The following is a 20,390-nucleotide window of genomic DNA, read 5'->3' on the forward strand; positions in this document are numbered from 1 at the left end:
CAGGAATCAGAGGGGGCAAAATAAGATGTGGTTCCAGAAGTCTCGGTATTCCAGGGACACTCTGGACTCGCCTTCCCCCAGAGGCCGAGGTGGTCAGGACAGATGTCGGCCCAGGGGGGGGGGTCTGAGAAATTTTGGGTCCCGAGAACCATTCTCGGACAGACCACGTACAACAGCCCTGAGGTGTTGCTCGACTGCTCTGCTGTGGAGGCAGTCAGGGGTCATCTCTCGATGCACTTGACTGCATGAGAGTTCATGTCATCAGGCTGTTGGGTGTTACAGATAATATCCAGAGGTTATACAATTTCTTTTCTGACCCCTCCTGTTCCACCAAAACACCTCCAGGACGTTCTGCTCACACAAAGGGAGGCAGCAGCTATAGAAATCGGAAAGCTGTAAAAGAAACGAGTCATCCAGCCTCTGTCCACTGAGATCAGTTCGGATCAGGCATCTGTTCCAGCTTCTTTTTGGTGCCAAAGACAGGGGACCTAAGGCCCATTCTGGACCTTTCTGCACTAAACCTGTCTGTTGCCAAAGAAAAGGTCTGGATGGTCACTCTGCAGTCCATCCTGATATAACTGCAGGAGAATGACTGGATGTGTTCCATAGATCTCCAGGACGCATACTATCACATCAAAATGCACAGACGCTCCAGGAGGTACCTCCGCTTTTGGCTAGGGGCCAGTCAGTATCAATTCCGAGCACTTACCCTTCAGTCTCACCATAGCCCTCAGGGTGTTCACCAAGGTCATGGCAGTAGTAGCGGCTCACCTGAGGCTTCAGGGGATACAGGTCTAACCGTACCTGGACGATTGGCTCCTCGCCACTCCCACCAGGTGTCTAATTTGTCAGGCCAGGGATTTTCTTCTGAAATTGTCTGACTTGCTGGGCATCACAACCAACATAGCCAAGTCTTCTCTAGACCCTGTTCAGGTTTTGAACTGTATAGGAGCAAGAATTGATACGTCTCTAACCATGGCCTTTTTGACTCCAGAAAGAGTCTGGAATCTACAACTTCATGTAGCTGTGATCCTGCAGTCTCCCCTTCCACCAGCCGAGGAGGTTTTGAGAGCCTTGGGTTCCATGGCAGCCACCATTACTCTTCTCCCCTGTGCTTAGCAGTCCAGTGGTCCCTTTTAGATCTGCCTTTGACGCATCCTATTCACATAAGCAACGCATGCAGGAGGTCTCTCATGATGGATACGTTCCTCAGAGCTCATAGAGGGACGACTGTTTCTTGCAGCCCCGCTACAAGCCATGGTGACCATGGAAGCCTCCCAATTAGGGGGGGGGGGGCATTGTTCAGGCAGGACAGTCCAAGGCACATGGTCCCCGACCGAGACCAAACTGCATGTCAGTGTTCTAGAGATGAGGGCAGTTTATTAGCATTGCAGGCCTTTCATGCTCTTTTCCCTCTGGGAACAATTGCTATTCAGACAGACAATGTCAGTGGTCTTGTACATCAACAAACGGGGGAACCAGGTCCTATCCCCTTTGTCTCGAGGCCATGAGTGTGGGAATGGCCGATCTCCAGCAAACGGTTTCTGATAGCAACGCACATTCCGGGTCTGTCCAATATTCTGGCGGATAGACTGAGCAGGACTATTCTAATGCCTTTCGAGTGGCCTCTGAGTCCTTCAGTAGCAGAGTGTCTCTTCCTCGAGTGGGGTCGGCCTTGCTGCGAGCTCTTTGCATCTTCTTCCAACGCGAAGTGCAGCGAGTTCTTTGCTCTGATCCCCCCACAGGGGGGAATCCACCAGGGATGCTCTGGTCCATGCTTGGCCTCCCGGTCTTTGCCTCCCATGACAAAATTTCTAGAGAAGGCTCAATGGGTGGGGAGCAGAATTATCCTCATTGCCTCATTCTGGTCTTGCCAAATCTGGTTTCCTTGTCTTTGGTCGCATCTTCTAGTTCCTCCTTGGATTCTGGATTCCATACCGGATCTCATTTCACATCCCTTGAGGGGCCTTCTTCCAGACCTGGGCAGTCTGAAGCTCACGGCTTGGCTACTCCAGTTCCCTTGATTGCTAGGACTCCCAGTTTGTCTTACCCAGTTAAGTCTATTCTGGTGGCAGCTCATAAATCGTCCACCAGAAAAATTTACCGTAGCAAATGGAAGTGTTTTTCTATCTGGGCTACTCAGAGGAACTTGGACCCATTCACATCTCCTATTCCAGCAGTTCTTGAGTTTTTAGCTTACATTTTCCAGCAGGGTGCCAGCTCATCTAGAGTGAAAGTTCAGCTGGCAGCCATTTCTAATTTTCATGTAGGTGAAAATATGGCTTCCTTAGCTTCCTCCAGACTTTGCAAAATGTTTATTAAAGGTACCTTTCTTTTAAGACCCCCGGTTAAGGATCCTACCCCTCCGTGGGATCTTACCTTAGTTTTACAGGCCTTGGTTGCTCCACCCTTCAAGCCTGCTGCTTCTGTAGACTTGAAATTTTTATCATGCAGACAGCCCTTTTAGTGGTTATTACCTTGGCTAGGAGACTATCGGAACTTCAAGCATTATCTGTAAAACATCCATATGTGATCTTTCATAAAGACAGAGTTTCCCTGCATTACTAATCCTTCCTTTCTACCCAAAGTGGCTTCAGAAACAAATATTAATCAATTTGCCTGTTTTCTTTCCAAATTTTCAGAAAAGGGATGAATATAAATTGCATTTGTTAGACGTGCATAGACAATTACGCTTCTAATTACACAGGACTAAAGCCCATTGCAAGTCTGACCAGTTGTTTCTTTTGCTATGCCCTTTTTGGGCAAACCGGTTTCTAAGGTGACTGTTGCCAGATGGTTCTCTCTCTCTATGCATCCTTCAGGTTTACAAAAATAAAAACATCTCTTCTGGGTAGGATAAATGCCCATTCTTCCATGTCCATGACTACGTCAGCTGCCTTTTGGTCTATAGCGTTTGGACAATATTTCTTCGGAGGCTACTAAGTCCTCCTCTCATACTTTTATTTCTCATTATAAATTGGACATGGTTTTCAGAGTGAGAGCATCCTTTGGCTCTGCAGTGCTCTGAAATATCCTTCCATAAGGGCCACGCAGTGTTTTTTGCCAGTAGCTGGGGACACTGTCCCATAGGTTGATGATCAAATGAAGTTAACTACTTCAGATAAATAAGTTGTGTTCTCTCACCATAACATTCCATCTGAGTAGTTAGACTTCATTTGTCATCACCCATCCCTCCCTCCTTCCCCCTGACCTCCTCTTGGCGCTTTCTGTCTTTGCAGACAGGAGAAGGGTTCCTTGCATCTCTCCTGTTTTTCCATGTTTGTGAAGGTTTAGGGTCGGGTTCATGTTTGGGGTATAGCAAACTCGATCTGAGGGAAGGAAGGAGATGGAGGGGTATTATGGGTAAGGGGAGGAGCTTGGAGCTCTGATCAGATGCCGGTGAAACTGCCATCTCGGATCAGATCTGGATCAGATAACCCCGCAGGTTGATGACAGATGAAGTCTAACTACTCAGATGGAACGTTATGGTGAGTACATAACTTCTTTTTTTATCCACATTAAAAATGGTTTTAGAATGTTTGTTGACTTTGTTTATATCTAGGCATCTTGGACTCCTCTTTCATCACCTGTCATGGTGCAAGAGTAGTGCTGGCCTCCACAGATGAAAAACGGCTTTAAGATATGTGATTTACCATTGCAGTTTTGCTAGTCAGTAAATCCAAATGTGGTTTCCTGTTACAGTGCTCCCCCCTTATGGTGAATACCTCACCCAGCTGTACTTGGTATGTAGATCATTGGAAAGGGTTTTACAGAATTTCATTGAGGTTTTAAAACAGGATTTATAGTGAGTGCATTGGCAAACCTTGAAATAACTCTTCTATTTGTACTAAAAGGTATACAATTGCATCACTTGTATTATGTGTTGTTTGTACTGCTGCTGTTGCTTTTAAGTGAATGTTTTTCTTTTTTTCTTCTCTACAGAAGTGAAACGCCACCAGTACGCCTTCGTGAAGATGCTTTGCCATCTCCACAGTCCTTTGCTGGTTTCCAGACTTTTGCTGAGAATGGATCTCGGCATTCTGCTCAAATGCAGAGGTTTCCAGTGGAAGAGCAGAGGAGTACACCATGGCCTGCATCATTACAAACAACTCGACCTGAGCATGGGCGAAGTGGACACCTGGAAAATGCCCCACCACCACTTAAAGTTCAGCAGAGAGCACCAGATCCATCACTGATTCGTCGAGATTCGCCACAGCCCAGTGAAGAAGTCAAAGTGGAGACTACGAGCAGAAACTGCCTAAAGGAGTCAAGTCAGCCTTCAGCTAACAGCACTACTAAGTCAGTGTCCTTTCCATTAACATCAGAAACTTCTCTACCAAAAGATGTGACCTCTGTGAAGGAAAATAAGCAGGAGGTAGAGGTTCGGAAGTTTGAAAAGTCTTCAAGACAGGATTCCCACAGGTCTCAGAGGAGAGAACCAAAGACTGAGACACGTTGGGGTCCACGCCCTGGCAGTAGCAGACGTGAAGATATTGGAGAAAAACAGCCACGTCGAGCTGGCCCAATTAAGGGAGCTGTCTTGAAAGAGGGAAAGAAAGATGATGGCAAACCTGAGAGTGAAAAAATGAAAACGGTCACTGATGAAAAGAGTGGTGGGAGAAACAGAGATCGAATACAGGAAGGAAAGGCTGAAGGCAGCAGAGGGCAGGATTCTAAAGTTTCTCAGCTTGCTCCCTCTGTACCCAAGTTGCTGTCTGAATGTCAGGTTGCACACAGTACAGATAGAGAGAAAGCAAAAGCCGGTAAGACAGACAGAGGTAAGCCATTAAATCTGCCTGGAAAGGATTCTAGCACTCCTTTATCACCACCTCGGCGGCGCAGGGAGTATTCCTATGATAGAGGTGGCTACTCTGGCCGGAGACAGAACAGCAGAGGTCGAGCAGAATTTTTTGGAAGAGGCCGGGGTTATAGAGGGTCTTACGGTAGCAGAGGACGTGGTGGCCGAGGACGCAGCAGGGAATTTCGGAGCTTCCGGGAGCCACTGTACAGGATGGATGATGGGATGTCAAGAGGGTCTTTTCGGGCCAGAAACCCAAGTGAGACACGTAGTGAGGGATCTGAGTATGAAGAGATCCCAAAACGCCGTCGCCAGCGAGGATCAGAGACTGGCAGTGAGACACATGAAAGTGCCAGCGATGTGGCCCATTCTGACAAAGAGATACCCATAAGCTGTAAGGGCCACTCAGATTTCAAGCATGCTGATCAATCCAAAGAAGACAAAAAGAGCCATGCTGAGAACAAATTTATGGACAAAGTGCCCCCTAGGTTAGTTGATGCTTCTCGAGGCAGAGTTTTTACTCCTAGAGGTGTGCCTTCTAGAAGAGGACGTGGGGGGCGGCCACCCAGTGGTTGGAGTCCTCCTTTAAAACCTTCACCTCAGAAGAAGATTTCTCCAAGGGAACCCACAAAGACCTCAGAACAGCTACTTGAATTCAACACCGTGAAAGAGCAAAAAGAAAAAAAAAATGAAAAAAACCCAGTAGTCACTGATCAGCGTTTTCTACCAGCTTCTGATGCGAGATGCACAAAATCTGAAAGACCTGACCGTCCACCCCGCAGGAGGCGACATGGCCGCTCCCAGCAACAAGATAAGCCTCCCCGTTTCCGTCGCCTGAAGCAGGAGCGTGAGAATGCCAGAATGAATGTTGAAAAGCCTTCATTACCATCATCTGTAACTTCCGTGACACTGCAGTCTATGCCATTGAAAGAAGAAATGAAAGAGATTCCTCGCAATGTGGTTGGTACCAAGTCCCCGGATATGTCTAATCAGAATTCTGATCAAGCAAATGAAGAATGGGAAACTGCATCAGAGAGCAGTGACTTCATGGAGCGACGCGAAAAGGCAATGCAAAAAGGTGGTCTTCAGATCACTGGAAGTAGTGTCAATGTTGGTGGTGGTGGCAGACCCATTGATTTAACACATGCCCAGAGAAAGGAAATGTCAAAACGTAGCTTTTCTAGCCAGCGACCAGGAATGGACAGACAGAACAGACGCCCAAACCCAGGGCCTGGACCAAGGTCAGGACGTGGGGGCCCTGGACCTGCCAGGAGTGAGAAACGTAATTGGCCTTCTCCAAAAAATAAAAGGTAAAAGATAGTGTTAAATTAGAATTTGACTACAAGCAGGGCTGCATTATTTATTTAAAATCTGATTGCAAATGTTTGTATTTTATTTATTCAGTGTCACCTATTTATTTTTCTGCGCTTTAGAGTAACATACTGGATGCAGCTTGGTTCCTTAAGTGTGTCCAGCTGCTGTTTTTTAAAAACATGTTTGTACTTGTTGCTCCTCAGTGAATTATAGTTGGTAAGGTTGATATCCAGTAAAGGGACTTGCTTTGGAAAGATTAAGCATAAATGGAGAGAGTCCTAACAGCCCATATTCAGTCTGAGAACTGCACAGTAGGCTGAAATGCAAGAGGATGATTGCATGTTGTTATACTATACATTTTGAAGGTGTAACATCATGGTCCTTCTTGACGGTTTATTGATTTGCATTCGTCCTGTCCACCAGATTAGACCATTCTTGAAGATGCCTGCACTTGCATGTACAATGCACAGTCTTGGTACATACTTTGATGTCACCTATTGATTTGTGTGGTCACTCACAGCTTCCCCTCTGCTTCTGATTACTGATGTACATGCTGTTGCCTGTAAGAACTAAGATTTGATATACGGTACTTTTTGTACTCATCTTAAAAGTTAATTGTAATTACTTCTCTAAATGGTGAATTCTTAATGTATTGGAGATATGACTTTAACATTGTTTTATTACCGTTTTTTGTAAATAACACCTTTTAAACTTTCATGTTACAAGTGGGAATCCAAGCATTATACTGCATGTTTATATTACCTCATGTATAATGTACTGTTTGTAAACATTTTTATGGTGTATGTAGTACTTTGTGGAGCTTTTCTTCCCAGACCTCTGCTGAAAAAGGTGCAAGGTCATTCAGGCATTCCCGGTCAGCAAATGTCAAATTAATTCTCTTCCAGTCATTTAATTCAGATCTTGACCTTGAGTAGAAAATATTTTCTTAAAATACTCTTCCTGGAGTGAGCTCTTTCCCATCTCCTACAAGACTTCTTCAGTTCAACATCATGCACAGTAACCAAAGCCATCTTTTAGCCAGCCAGGGATTTTGAAGCCTTAGACTGTGTTTTAATACAGTTAACTCACTTGCCGTGTTGAAATGGTGTGTCATCTTGTCCACTTTGTAGTCCCCTGTACTGAATCAGGCGCTAATATTCCTGCCTAAGTTATAAAACTCTGTCCTTAACTTTGGATGGGTTTCTTGTAGCTTGCAGCAGTTTCAGCTGTGGTAGGTGCTGTCACTGGGGCAGCAGTCTAAGGCTTGTGCCTGGCCAGGATGAGTTGATAGGCTGGCTTCCCTTCAGGAAGAAGGTAAGAAGCTCCATCCTGGATGCCTTTTTCTAGGGAAACTTCTCTTTCACTTTTCCCCCTCAAGACTTTGTGGATGACCTTTTGAAGAAAGAAGGATGCCTCACTAGTGAAAGATCATTGATTCTTCTACATTCTTCCTGTTCTAATCCCAGCCATACCAAAATGATAGAGAAGTCTTAAACTAAGGAGGGCCTTAAAGCATTAGATGGTCAGGCTCTCTCCTGTCCTAGATGAGTTGCCTTATAGAACACCCCGCCCCACCCAAAAAAAAAAAAAAAAAGTAAGCAGGAGTTTTAACTACAGTCGGGGGCCACCTCAGGAATGACGTTTGTGGCTCCTCACCTTTTGTTCCTAATTGTAGTGGCAACCATGGGGGGCTGGTGGATGTTTGTCATGGTCAGCCATGATTTTAGAACACTTATGCTCTTCCCCAAGATAGAGTTTTGCCGGGAAAGCACACAGTCTCTGCACTGCTCTTAGGACAAGCTCAGATTTTATTGCTGAAAACATCTGTAGTTGTTGCCCCTCATTGAGTATGTAGCTAGAGGATGAAAGTTATGGAATGAAAGAATTGTAGTAGAGAAGTTGCTATTTAAGGCCACACCTAAACCATCAAAATCATTAGAAGTAAGGTTATGATATCAGGAGTAGGAGAGGAGTGTATATGAATTGGGGAATGGGATGCAAGAGAGAACAAAACTAGAAGATATTTTAGAGGTAATTCAGGTAATATTACCAAACGTTTTATATAAGAAGGATGGATTGGAAAATAGAGGAGTAGAAGGGGAAGGAAGATTAGGAGTGGCCATAAATGCAACAGTCTGAGGAGCAAGAAGTTAAGTCACTTATAGACACAAACAGAAACTAAGAGTTTGGGGAAACATGGCTAAAACAAAGCACCAGGAAGTCACTAGTTTACCGACTGAGTTTTGGGAGTTGCAGATTAAGGAGAAAAGTGGAAAGGGTGCATAGACTGCTTCAGTGATGTCCAAAAAAAGGGTTGATCCCGAAATCATTGGAGGTAGCAGTGATTTCAATAATTCCAAAAGAAGGGAAGAATCTTGAGGTGTGGTGTTCTGTCAGCTAGCCTGTGTTTAATAGAACAGGAGGAAAGGCTGAGGCCAGTTATTTCTAAGGTTGATACACAGGGATCATGCAGGATTTGTAGGGGCAAAAAAAAAAAACTGCAGATAACATAAGAATTCTCCTCCTCATGCAAGATGCGTTAAATACAAACCAAGAACTGGCCTTAACATCTTTAGATGCAGAGGAAGCGTTTGTGTAGATTTGGGCTACCTAGTAAAGGCAGGAAAATCTGAATTCCATCAGAATGGGTAAAGGTAAAAGAATATATAAAAGGGTTAAAGCAAAAGTAAAAATAAGGGCAAGATTGTCAGAGGAAGTTGAAATAGGGGACTGAAGTAATGATGCTCGTTCTCCCCACTGTTCACTCTATACTTAGAGCCACTGGCAGAGACCATAAGAAACTTGAGATGGAAAGGATGCAAGTGGGGAGAGGAGAAAAACATGTTGCTGTATGTGGATGATGATTTCATAACCGTAACATGGTGTAGGGAGGGTCTGAAAACATCGTGGAGCATACTCAAGGGGTTTGGAGGGAGATCTTGGCTATAAGATAAATCAAGGAAAATTAAGGTAGTTGTGCTGAATCAAAGGGGAATAAATGAAGAGGAGGACCCACTTGAGGGAATTTTGAGAGGAGAGTGAAAGCACTTGAGAGTGAGAGCATGGTACCAACAGAATAGAGGGAACTGGGGTGTCTGTCTGAAAGAAAACTTTACAGGCATGACTATTAGTAAGACAAGTAGACGAAGCTTATAAAGCTGTCTGGAAACTGATGCGCAGGGTGAGAGAGAATTGCAGGAAGGTAGGGGCAGACCAGAGGTCTTGCTGGAAACTCTACTTGAGAATGTAGAATTGCAGTGGACAGTGCAATTAGAAAAGGAATTTAAAAAGGTATGTCAGGAAAGGGGATGAGAAAATAGAGTATAAGAATCCTCCCCATAGAGAGAACAAATGAAGTTGAAAAAGGAGCAGTAAAATGTAGATGCGAAAACAAAATATTGTTATCAGGTGCAAACAGATGGAAGATTAAAACTTGAAAAGAATTAAACAATTCAATCTGGAGTGCTCATTATAGTGGAAATAAAGGATTATAAATAAGTGGAACCAAATTAAACTGTGAGGAAACATTGCAAATCCCAGAATTAATATAGGAAATAGGAATAAGAAGACAGGAAGGAAGGAAGATGGTGGTGTAGGGGCTGCTGAGAAAAGGAAGATGATTGGTGCAAGATAGAAAACTTGAGGTAGGAAAGCAGATCTGAAGTGAATGGGGAAAACAGCTAGAGGAAACAGTCAATGAGGAAGAATGGGCAGAGACTATAAAACTGCAAAGCTATATAAGGAGATCACTTAAATGTAGAATGTGTATAGAAGTGCCTGAATAATTTTTAAAACCAAAGAAGACTAACCAGACTGCTCCCAATATGTGATGGGGTATGCTGGAGTAAGGAGGAACATGGGTACATGTATTTTGGAATGTGAGGGTTTAGAGGAATTTAAGAATTTGGACAAATGTTAAGAAAAATGTTTTGGAGAAGTTGTATTAATAAAGAAATTTAATTCTCCTAGGATATAATCAAGAGATAACTGATGAGCAGAACAAAATATGAGTGTTGACTTTGGGGGGAAGGCAGTGTACAAAAATGGAAGAAAAGGGACTACAGTAAGTGGTAGGAAATGGTACATAATAGGGAAACTAATGGAGGAAAAAAGAGGGCTGAGGGAAAATGATACAGCCAAATTTCAGAGGTGGTGAGAGGGATGTGGGAAATGCCAATAGGATTGCCACTTATGGGAAAAGGGGAAAAGAGCACATTGTATGTAGTTTTAAGACCAGATATATATACAGTTTCTTTGTTTTAAAGTTACACTGTTATTAGCACATATAGGAATTGAAGGGGGAAAGGATGAAAAATGAAATGTAAAAAGTGGGGAAAAAAGATAACTGCTGACATTGGGTTGCAGAGATGTCTTAAAATGAGTGTTAAAATAGGTTGCTTGATAATGGGAAGGAGTCAGCAAACCATCAGCAGAATGAATAGAGATGTCATGCATGAGAAATGTGATTTTTCAATAAAAAGTAAAACTATTAAAGTTTCTGTTTAAAAATAAAATCCCTTATTACACCTCCACAAACCTTCCGCATAAATACCAATATCAAGACATCACCATCAGCAATTTACTCCCCTGTCTGGCAGGCATAATTTAGCTACTGGTAATGTCCTAGTTATTACTGGTGGCTGTCTTGTTAGGTGCACAGATCCCACACTCCCTGCTGTGAACAAGGACAGTGGTGCAATCAGCTTCCTCTCAGGAGCAACAGCAGCAGACATAATTTGGGCCCTCAACCCCTTTCCTCCAGCAAGTATGAGATAGTATTTTATGTACTAGTAAATAACCTGGCCCACAAACCCCTTAAGATCTGAATAGTCTGTATTGGAGCATAGCACACCAGCTTCATCTTTAGGCAAGACACTGGCTCTGAGTGGAATCATCCCTTTACCTAGAATGATGCCTATATTCAGGGAAAAGAAAATTGGGTACAGCAATTGGCTGTTAACTGGTGTCATTACAGGGGAATCCAGTATGTATCACTCTGGAACAAGGTAATTGACTGCCCAACTTGCTTTGCAAACGATGGTCTAAGTCTCTTGTTCAAGGACTTCTGCATACTGGTTAAAGCCTTTGCTATCTCCATTGTGCCTTTTTAGACCGAGTTCATCTCATGAACATTCCAACTTGGCAAACACTTCCAATTCCCAAATTAGGAAGTATGAAGATGACTGTACTCATTGCCAGGAGTCTTAACAGTAAACTACCTGACCTTGAGGTGCTTCTGCATGTTAAGTGAATTTGTGTATGCCTCATTGCTTAGACATGGTTCAAACTGTTAAAGTGCACGCCCTCTGTGCCTGGTTTTGTGCCTGCCGTGCCTTCAGACCCACTGGTAATTGCAGCACTGATGTTCTTCGTGTTTCACTGTTGCAGTCATCACATTTGGGTTATCTGCCTGCAGGTAGCCCTCAGCCAGCCTGAATACCAGTCTTCGGATTTCTGCATCGGATGCTATCGCTTCTTCCTTGACATCAGGTCGTCGGGGGTATAAAACATGCAGCCGACACCATTACACCAGTGTTTCTTGCCTTGCGGTGCCCAAAGCAGAAGCAGTTTGCAAGTGCCGGTCGGCCGACTCCTGAAATTTTCATTTTCGAGTTTCAGACCCGAAGTCTTCAAAAAAGCTAAGTACCCCATTGGGGATCCTTTTTCTTGCTCTAACCGATGTCAGTAAAAGTTAACAATTGTGTTACCTTTGGAAAGCAAATACCTCATAGAGATTTTCATTCTTACTGCATCCCTTGTTTAGGCCCAGACCATGACATCCCTAGTCAGTTTTGTGCCTTGTTCAACGCCCAAACTATTCGTCGTCTGGCTATTTTTGCAGCTAATTATTTTCGTACTCGTTCTGTGTACTCCAAAATGGCTTCATCAAGCCATCTGACTACCGATGTTCCGAAAAAACGTAAGGATAAAGACAGACCTCACGCAGGCCCTGATACCCGCTAATTCTGATTCACAGGCCTCTACTGAGACCCATTCAGCGTCCGGTATACCGCGAGATGCTTCTTCGACTAATGAACCTGCGGATGTCTCTACTTTGGATGGGTCTGGAGCAGCTGTGCAGGCACTGACTTCCAAGGATGTATTCAGGCCTACAGACATTCATATTAAACCGATGCCATCGATTTCATCCAGGCCAGAAACTCGCAGTACGCCTAGGAAACAGACGACCAAACCGCATGCTCAGGCCCATAGGCCTCAAAAACAAATGCTTAAAATGGCTGAAGACCTTATTACCTTAATTAGGGGAAGCCAGCCTTCCCCCTCTAAGAGACCTAGAACTGAATTTCTTTCTGATTCTTCTGATCAGGAATCTGATACTTTTCTGCTCCTTCTGATTACCAGGATTTGCCCTTATCTACTTATGAGGATTCTGATGCAGAGGATTCCATTCCCTCTGCCTCCACTCCAGAAGAGCTTTATTTTGGTGAAACCTTGCATACTCTTAGGGAGCATTACCGCTGGAAAGCCTGGATTACTTTGAGTCCAAAAAGAGACTTAGGGAATTCTTACTCCTGCCTCAACACAGGCCTTTAGCTATCCCTCCTGTACTGGTCATTGTAGATGATGCTTTCTTGGAATCTAGCCTTACCCCAGACACTTTACCTCCAGCTCCCAAAAAACCTGACACAGTACCCGACTCTCACAAGTTCCTCCAAGAACCCCTCTGCGGATCCAGAGACCATTTCCCAAGGACCAAAAGGCATTAAGGCTACTGCTGCTAAAAATCCTACCCCCTCTGATAGATATTCCAGAGCCTTAGATGGGGTAAGAAGGTATGCACGTCTGCTACTTTGGCCATTAGGGCTTTAACATATGAAACTGGCAATTTAAAGTATCAGCAGCATGTTATGGGGCTACTTAAACAGAAAATTATGCTGATTCCTGACTGTACTGAACACAAAGAATTACAGAATTTAATGCATTCTGCAGAACAAGTTGGTAAACATACTTTGCAATGTGGTTTTGACTCTTTAGAAGCATCTTGCAGGGCTGCTGTCACTGGGTCTGTAATTAGAAGGTGTGCTTGGCTTAAGGAAGAAAACTTGCCAGGTCATGTAAAAGCTGAATTACTGGATGCTCCCTTAAACCATGACCACCTTTTTGGCAACAAAGCAGAAGTCCTCAAAAGGATGGAGGAAAAAGCTAAATCTATGCAAACTGTTAAAGATTTCCTACAAGTGCAGCCTCCCAGATTCAGTAGACATTGGCCTACAAAGAACTGGTCCTTTCCAGTCCCTTCTGGGCCTTCTCAATCCAAATCCAGGAACAGCAGACCACCTAGGCTACAGTCTCAAGCTAAGCACAGACCTGAACAGTGGGGGGCTCCCACTTCCAAAGCAGGGAGTAGTAAGCCACCCCCCTACAAAAAATGGCACAATGACTTAACCTTAACCCTTCCAAGCCCTGCTCCTTTAGGAGGAAAGCTCACCCTGCATGCAAAAAAAACTGGAACTCGTTACCCAGGACAGATGGGTTTTGAACATAGTTTCCCAAGGATACAGATTCCACTTCCACACACTACCAACCCCAAATGGTTAGCTGACCTACCCCCAAACCAATGGGTGGAGGCCCAACAGCAGGTCCGCTCTCTTCTCAGTATCAGGGCTATTCAACCTGTCCCAGCAGAACAAATGGGACAAGGTTTTTATTCAAGACTTTTTTCTGGTACCCAGAAAAGACGACAACTGGTGTCCCATCCTGGACCTCTCTATTCTCAACACCTTTCTTGTAGTTCTAAAATTCAAAATGCTAACTCTGCAGCACCTTCTTCCCATGCTAGCCAAGGATGCCTGGATGGCAACCCTAGACTTAAAGGAAGCTTACCTCCACGTCCCAATAAGGGAATCTTGTTGGAAATACCTACGCTTCAGGGCAGGCTCCATGCACTATCAGTTCTCTGCACTTCCCTTTGGCTTATCTACTACGCCCAGGGTATTCACAAAGTGCCTAGCTCCAGCCATTGCATTTTGCAGGCAGAGAAATATTCAAATTTACCCATACTTGGACAATTGTCTTATTCAGGCAGAAAGCCAGGACTTGCTATTACAACACCTGACATTCGTAAAGAAACTTCTAACCTCTCTGGGGTACACCATCAACGAAAAGAAATCTCGCCTAGTACCCTGCCAACAGATTGTATTCCTGGGAGCAAGCTTGAGCACAACTTACCAGATGGCATTCCTCACTCTGGAGAAACAAGTTTATTTAACAACCAAATTCAAACTATTGGCCACAAAACCCCAGCTATCTGCAAGGAAAATACTGCAAGCCCTGGGGTTCATGGCCTCTTGCATTTTAATAATTCCATATGCAAGACTGCATATGAGGAAACTCTAAGGGTATCTAAAAAGCCTATGGTGTCAGCATTCTCAGGATATGGAAACAATGAGTTCTATTATTCCATGTATGAAGACAGAGTTCCTTTGGTGGGCAGAGAACTGCTACCACAACAAGGGACTCCCTTTCACCCTACCCCCGGCCACCCAAACTCTAACAGACGCATCAGACTATGCATGGGGGGCTCACATGGCAGGGCAGTGCATTCAGGGCAGATGGAACCCAAGGCAGATGCACCTGCATATCAATCAAAAAGAAATGTTAGCTGTACAGAATGCTCTGACAGCCTTCAAAGACCGTATTCTTCCAGGACAACTATTGGTAAAGATGGTCAGTACCACAGTTATGTGGTTCATAAACAAGCGGGGGGGGGGCACTTGTACCCTCTCTGCAGACTAGCCATAGCTCTGTGGAACACAGCCTTGAGCAACCAAGTACACCTGCAAGCTCAATTCCTGCCAGGCAAACTAAATTATTTATGTTTATTTTACATTTGTTGACCGGGCTAGTCTAACTGGATATGTCCATTTTCAGTAGAGGCCCGGGGCGATACGCTCCAAGATAGAACAATGAAATTAACAAGATAACAAATTAAGGAAACATTAAACAAAAAAAAAATATTTACAATGCATATTACAGGTTATCACAGTAAATTCAGCAGGGCAGAATACAGGCATAACATAGCATGCTAGTACAATCAAGTTGTTCTAGAGGGAGATAGTATTATGGTTAATAAGGAAGGAATTACAGTTAATGAGTAGAAGGGGTAGGAAGAGCAAAGTATTAAGAGATGCATAACTAGTCAGGCTTAGTACAGGGGCATAACCACTGTGTTCTGAGGAACACTTTCAATTAGTTTTTAAAGCATGATACTGAGGGAAGTGAGGAGAGTTCACTGGGGAGGAGATTCCAGGCTTTTCCAACAATATTAGAAAAGAGGGAGTCACCAGCCTTGTTTGGTTTAGTGGTATGTACTAGAAGTCTCTGAGAAGACCTTAAGGATTTCAGGGATTTATAGGGAGTGATGAGTGTGGATAGAATAGGAGTTTTGGAAGGTTTGTAAAAAGTGTTGTGGGCTATAGATAGTTGATGGAATTTAGTCAGATTTTGTAGTTCAAGCCATCCCAGCTGCTTTATATTAATGCAATAGTGAGTTCTAAATGGGTTGCCTGTAGCAAATCTGGCAATGTTATTGTAAGACATTTCCAATTTGCTAAGATTATTTTTAGATAAGTTAGTAAAAATGGGTGAGGCATAAAGAAGTGAAGAGATTAGATGAGTGTGTGCTATAGTGGTTTTAGCTGAAGGTAAGAGGAAGGATTTTACCCTATAGAGATAGCCAAGTTTTTTGTTGAAAGTTTTTATAGTATTGTTAATATGGATATCGAAGTTCAGATTGTTGTCAATGGTGATACCCAATAGTTTGGTGGTTGGATCAGGGGATATAATAGTTTTATTGATAGAGATAACTGAGAAATCAAGAGGAGAGGACTTATTGGTGGGAGAGAAGAGGAGGAGTTTAGTCTTTTTGGGGTTTAGGAGAAGGCATCTATGTGTGAACCATTGCTCAACTGTGTTAAATACTTGTTGGGTAAGAGATTGAAGTTCAGAAGAGGAGGTGGCTGAGCATATCAGTGTGGAGTTATCTGCATATTGTATGCATGTGGCTTGGGGGAATGGCAAGGTGAAGGTTATTAATAAATATGGAAAAAAGTAGATGTCCTAGGATGAACCCTTGAAGGACACCAAGTTTGACAGGTAGGTGAGTGGAGAGAGTCTTGTGCCATAGTACGGCCTGTTGTCTTTTATCAAGGTAGGACTGGAACCACTTTATAGAAGATGTGTCTACTGACAGGGATTTCAGTATTTTGATGAGAATTTGGTGATTTACCATGTCAAAAGCTTTAGACAGGTCAATAAATAGTGCTGAAGAAAGCTTGTTAAGATTGTGGTTTTTGTTGATATCTGTGAAGGAAAGAAGGGCAGTACTAGTGCTATGTGAAGGTCTGAATCCATGTTGACAGTTGGAAAGTAAATTATTTTGGATTAGATGGTCAAGTAATTGTGTGTGAATGCATTTCTCCATGATCTTTGCCAAAGGAGAGAGAAGGGCAATGGGGCGGTAGTTGGAGAGAGCAGTGGAGTGTCCACCTTTATGGAGAGGGATAATATGAGAGATTTTCCATAAACTGGGGATATGACTTTCGGTAATAGTTCTGTTGATCAGAATAGAAATGGGATAAGCAATAGCTTTGGCTGATTGTTGTAGGAATTCAGCAGGTAGTTGGTCTGCTGAAGGGTGGGCATGGTTTTAGTTTCTGTAGAAGGGTTAGAATATTTGTTGTTGGGACAGGTTGAATATGAAAAGTAGGGGGTAAGGCTGATTTATAGGAAGGTAGAGTGAAGTTATTAGGTGATAGTTGACTAGTTAGTGTTTGTATAGCATTAGTAAAAAAGGTTTTGAAAGCATTAGCAGTATTCAGTAGATTTTTGTGGTCAGTATTTTGAGGATTTGGAGTAGTGGCTTGACCTGGATGGAGTAGTTGGTTAATGCTAGCCCAAAATTTTTGTGGGTTGTTTTGATTAGCTTGTTGGGATTGTAGGTAGTCATTTTTTTTATCAGATATTATAGCTTTCTTGGTTTCATTTCTTAGCTGTCTAAATGTTAGTTGGTCTATAGGGTTTTTAGTCTTCCTCCATTTTGCCCAAAGTTTGTTTTTAAGATTTATTTTATGTTTGGTTTCTTTTGAAAGCCATGGAGCAGATTTGGTTTTAATTCTAATTAATCTGGTTGGAGCATGGTGGTTGAGAATGGCAAGGAAGATGGAGTTAAAGTAACTAACGGCTTCATCTAAAGGGAGGTTTTGTAAGGGAGACTAGTTGCAAGCTCTTAGTTCCATTTGGGAATAGTTCAGGGTTAAAGTACTTTTTAGATCTGATGTTTTTGACAGATATTGGAATGGGAGAGTTGATTTTATGTCTGATGATATAGGTAAGAAAGTGGTCACTTAAATCATCAGGGAGGGTTCCTGAATCATAAATGTGAGGATGATGGTTTATGAGAATCCAGTCTAATAAGTTTGATTTCTTGTTAGATTTATTTATTCTGGTGGGGGAGGTAATGGTTTGGGAATACCCATATAGGTTAATATGGTTTGTGGGGAGGTTGCTGCAGTAGCAGCTCCAGTCAATGTTTGTGTCGCCTAGGATTATGGTTTCTTGTTACATGCATTATACCAGCATGCACCCTCGTTACATGAAGAATAATATTCCAAAAGGACAGCTCATAAGAGCCAGTCAAATGACAAGTGAAGTGGGTGAGTTTTTGAAGGAAATAGAATTTATTACTACCTTGTTTGTTGAAAGAGGGTATAGTAAGATTCTGTTGAGAGCAGGCTGAATATGTCACACAGAATAGGGACACAGACATTGTGTGGATTTCACTCTGTTCTTCTGCATCCTCCATTACTCAACTTTACCTTGCCTTCCAGTGAGTTCCAATTATTGTTTTGCAGGGGGGCAAGCCCCTCCCACACCCCCTGCTAATTATATATACAAACTTCAAGATCACACTACAGTGAGGAAAAGGGGAAATTTCCCAATCCCCACTGTAGTGCGATCTCCAAGCAGAACGTTTACCTCAGAACAGCAAATGCACACTAGTGTTCGCTGTTCTGGAGTTGAACACATTCAGTTCCGCATTACGTGGACTTGAAAACAGCCCTTCGACCATCCAAGTTTGCGTGATTGCCACCTAAAGTTTTGATAGTAAACCTATATACATACATAGATATATCACACACATGTATGTATTTTGAAGAGTGATAGTGTATATGTTGTTTTCAGAATGCAAAGTCATTGATGTCAACATTCCGAAATTCAGCATACCCTAAAACTTAAATTGAATCAAATATGATTTCAAAAGGAAATATTTCCCTTTTACAGTCAGGAAAAAGACACATTCTGTCACTGTTGCAGGAAGTTTTAACTAAGGAGCTTCAATCCTCACTACTGACTCCAGTAAGAGACTGTCACTTAAACAGGAACAATATTTCACAATTTCCCCTAAGAGCACACCAGGAACACGCTCTAAAACCTAGGACTTGACTGTACACTTTTGTCCACCCCAAATGCAACTCCCTATTACACACTTCAGAGCAATGTGTCCCAGTTTAAGACCTCTGATACACTTGCAGTTAAATATATTAAATCTCACACATCCAAATACTTCTGGGAAAGCCTGACAGATTTCCAACTGTGACCCTTCCCCAAAATATGGTAACATGCTGCCTCCAGTCAGAGCGCCTATGTGCCCTTTTAAAGGGGTATCCAGGTATGAAAATTAGATATTAAAACAAATGATAGCAAATGACCTAAAGCAGCCAGGCTTTTGGAGTATCACAGGAAGTTATTAAATCAGGTACAAGCACACTCAAATCACTAAAGAAAATTCCGATTAACCAGCCACAATGTAAGTTAATAAAAATATTTAATGATGAGCAAATGATTAAAATATAAAACAGTAATTTCAAATAAAAATAACTCCGTCACCAGGAAAATTAAGTCAATACTGAAGGATAGAAATCCAGTATTTAGAAAACCTCTGAGTTGTAATTTTCTGTCTGACAAAAGAACACTGTCCCTGATCTAAACTGAGTTATTACAATGGAGCAAAGACGGGCAGTTCTTGGTGATTCTTTTTTGGGAATCCACTGCACAGTACAAGTGTGAACAACTGCAACTGACAACTGTAACTAGCTGATGTTCTTCGTGTTTCACTGTTGCAGTCATCACATTTGGGTTATCTCTGCCAGGGTAGCCCTCAGCCAGCCCGAATACCCACAACTTAGTATTTCTGCGTCGGTTTCTGTCGCTTCAGGACTGACGTCAGGTCATCAGTATTATAAAGTAAGGCAGTCTTTCTTGCCGAGGAGCCTGAAGCAGAAGCAGTTCGCACGAGTGCAGGTCGGCCGCTACCTGAGTTTAGTTTTCTGAATTGAAGCTGAAGTCTTCTAAAGCTAAGTACCCCGTTGGGGAACCTTTTTTCTTGCTCTAAGAGGTCAGAAAAAGTTAACAATTGTCTCACCTGTGGAAAGGAAACATCACACACACATTCATTCTTACTGTGTCACTTGCTTAGGCCCAGACCATGACGTCCCTCACTGTCACTTTTGTGCTTTAATGCCAGAACTATACATCGTTGGGCCCTTATGCCCTGAGCAGGCACAGGCTTCCGAGGAAGTACTTCGTACTACTGATTCTCGGCACAAACCGACGATTTCTTTTGCGTCTACCGTTTTTTCGAAAACTACCGAATTTCTAAGGCCCAGGGTACGAACCACACCCAAGAAACTGACGACCCAATCTCAGGCACCTGCTTTCTTGCCTCAGTCTCAAATGCTTAAAGTGGTTAAAGACCTTATGTTGATCAGGTGAAGCCAAGTTACCTCTTCCAAAAGAAAGAGATCTGCCCCCAGTAGTTTTATCTGAACAGGAGTCTGAAGACTCTGATGTATCTGAATATGAAGACATGCAACCCTTCTCTGCTTATGAGGATTTTGATGCAGAAGAATCCATTCCTTCAGCCTCTCCACCTGAGAAATTTTCCTTTGGTGCAACCATTCATACTTTGAGAGCATTTCCAATGAGAATGTCAGGACTACCCTCGGTCTAAAAAGTGACTCTGAGAATTCTTAGATCTTCCACAGCAGAGACCCCTGGCCATTCCCCCAGTCATGAATGTTGTGGACGATGTTTTCATAGAATCTAGTTTGACTCCTGACACCCTCCCTCCTGCTCCCAGAAAACCTGACAGGTATTAGAATCCCTGACTCTCCCAAATTTCTTTTCATAATTCCTACTGCTGACCCTGAGGTAATTTCTCAAGGGCCTAAAGGAATTAAAGCAACTTCTGCAAAGA

The 20,390-nt window shown here is 43.0% G+C and overlaps 1 protein-coding gene across 1 annotated transcript in view; it reads left to right on the plus strand.

Moving 5' to 3' along the window:
* PRRC2A (proline rich coiled-coil 2A) overlaps positions 1-20,390 on the plus strand; it is a 3,202,076-nt gene that overhangs the window by 1,502,202 nt on the left and 1,679,484 nt on the right. Inside the window, exon 18 of the mRNA XM_044082142.1 lies at positions 3,943-6,108. Within this exon, the coding sequence (XP_043938077.1) occupies positions 3,943-6,108 (2,166 nt within the window). The remainder of the gene's footprint in view (positions 1-3,942; positions 6,109-20,390) is intronic.

Source organism: Protopterus annectens, chromosome 9.part0 (assembly GCF_019279795.1).
Source record: "Protopterus annectens isolate FY-2018-M chromosome 9.part0, PAN1.0, whole genome shotgun sequence".
Taxonomy (NCBI): Eukaryota; Metazoa; Chordata; order Ceratodontiformes; family Protopteridae; genus Protopterus; species Protopterus annectens.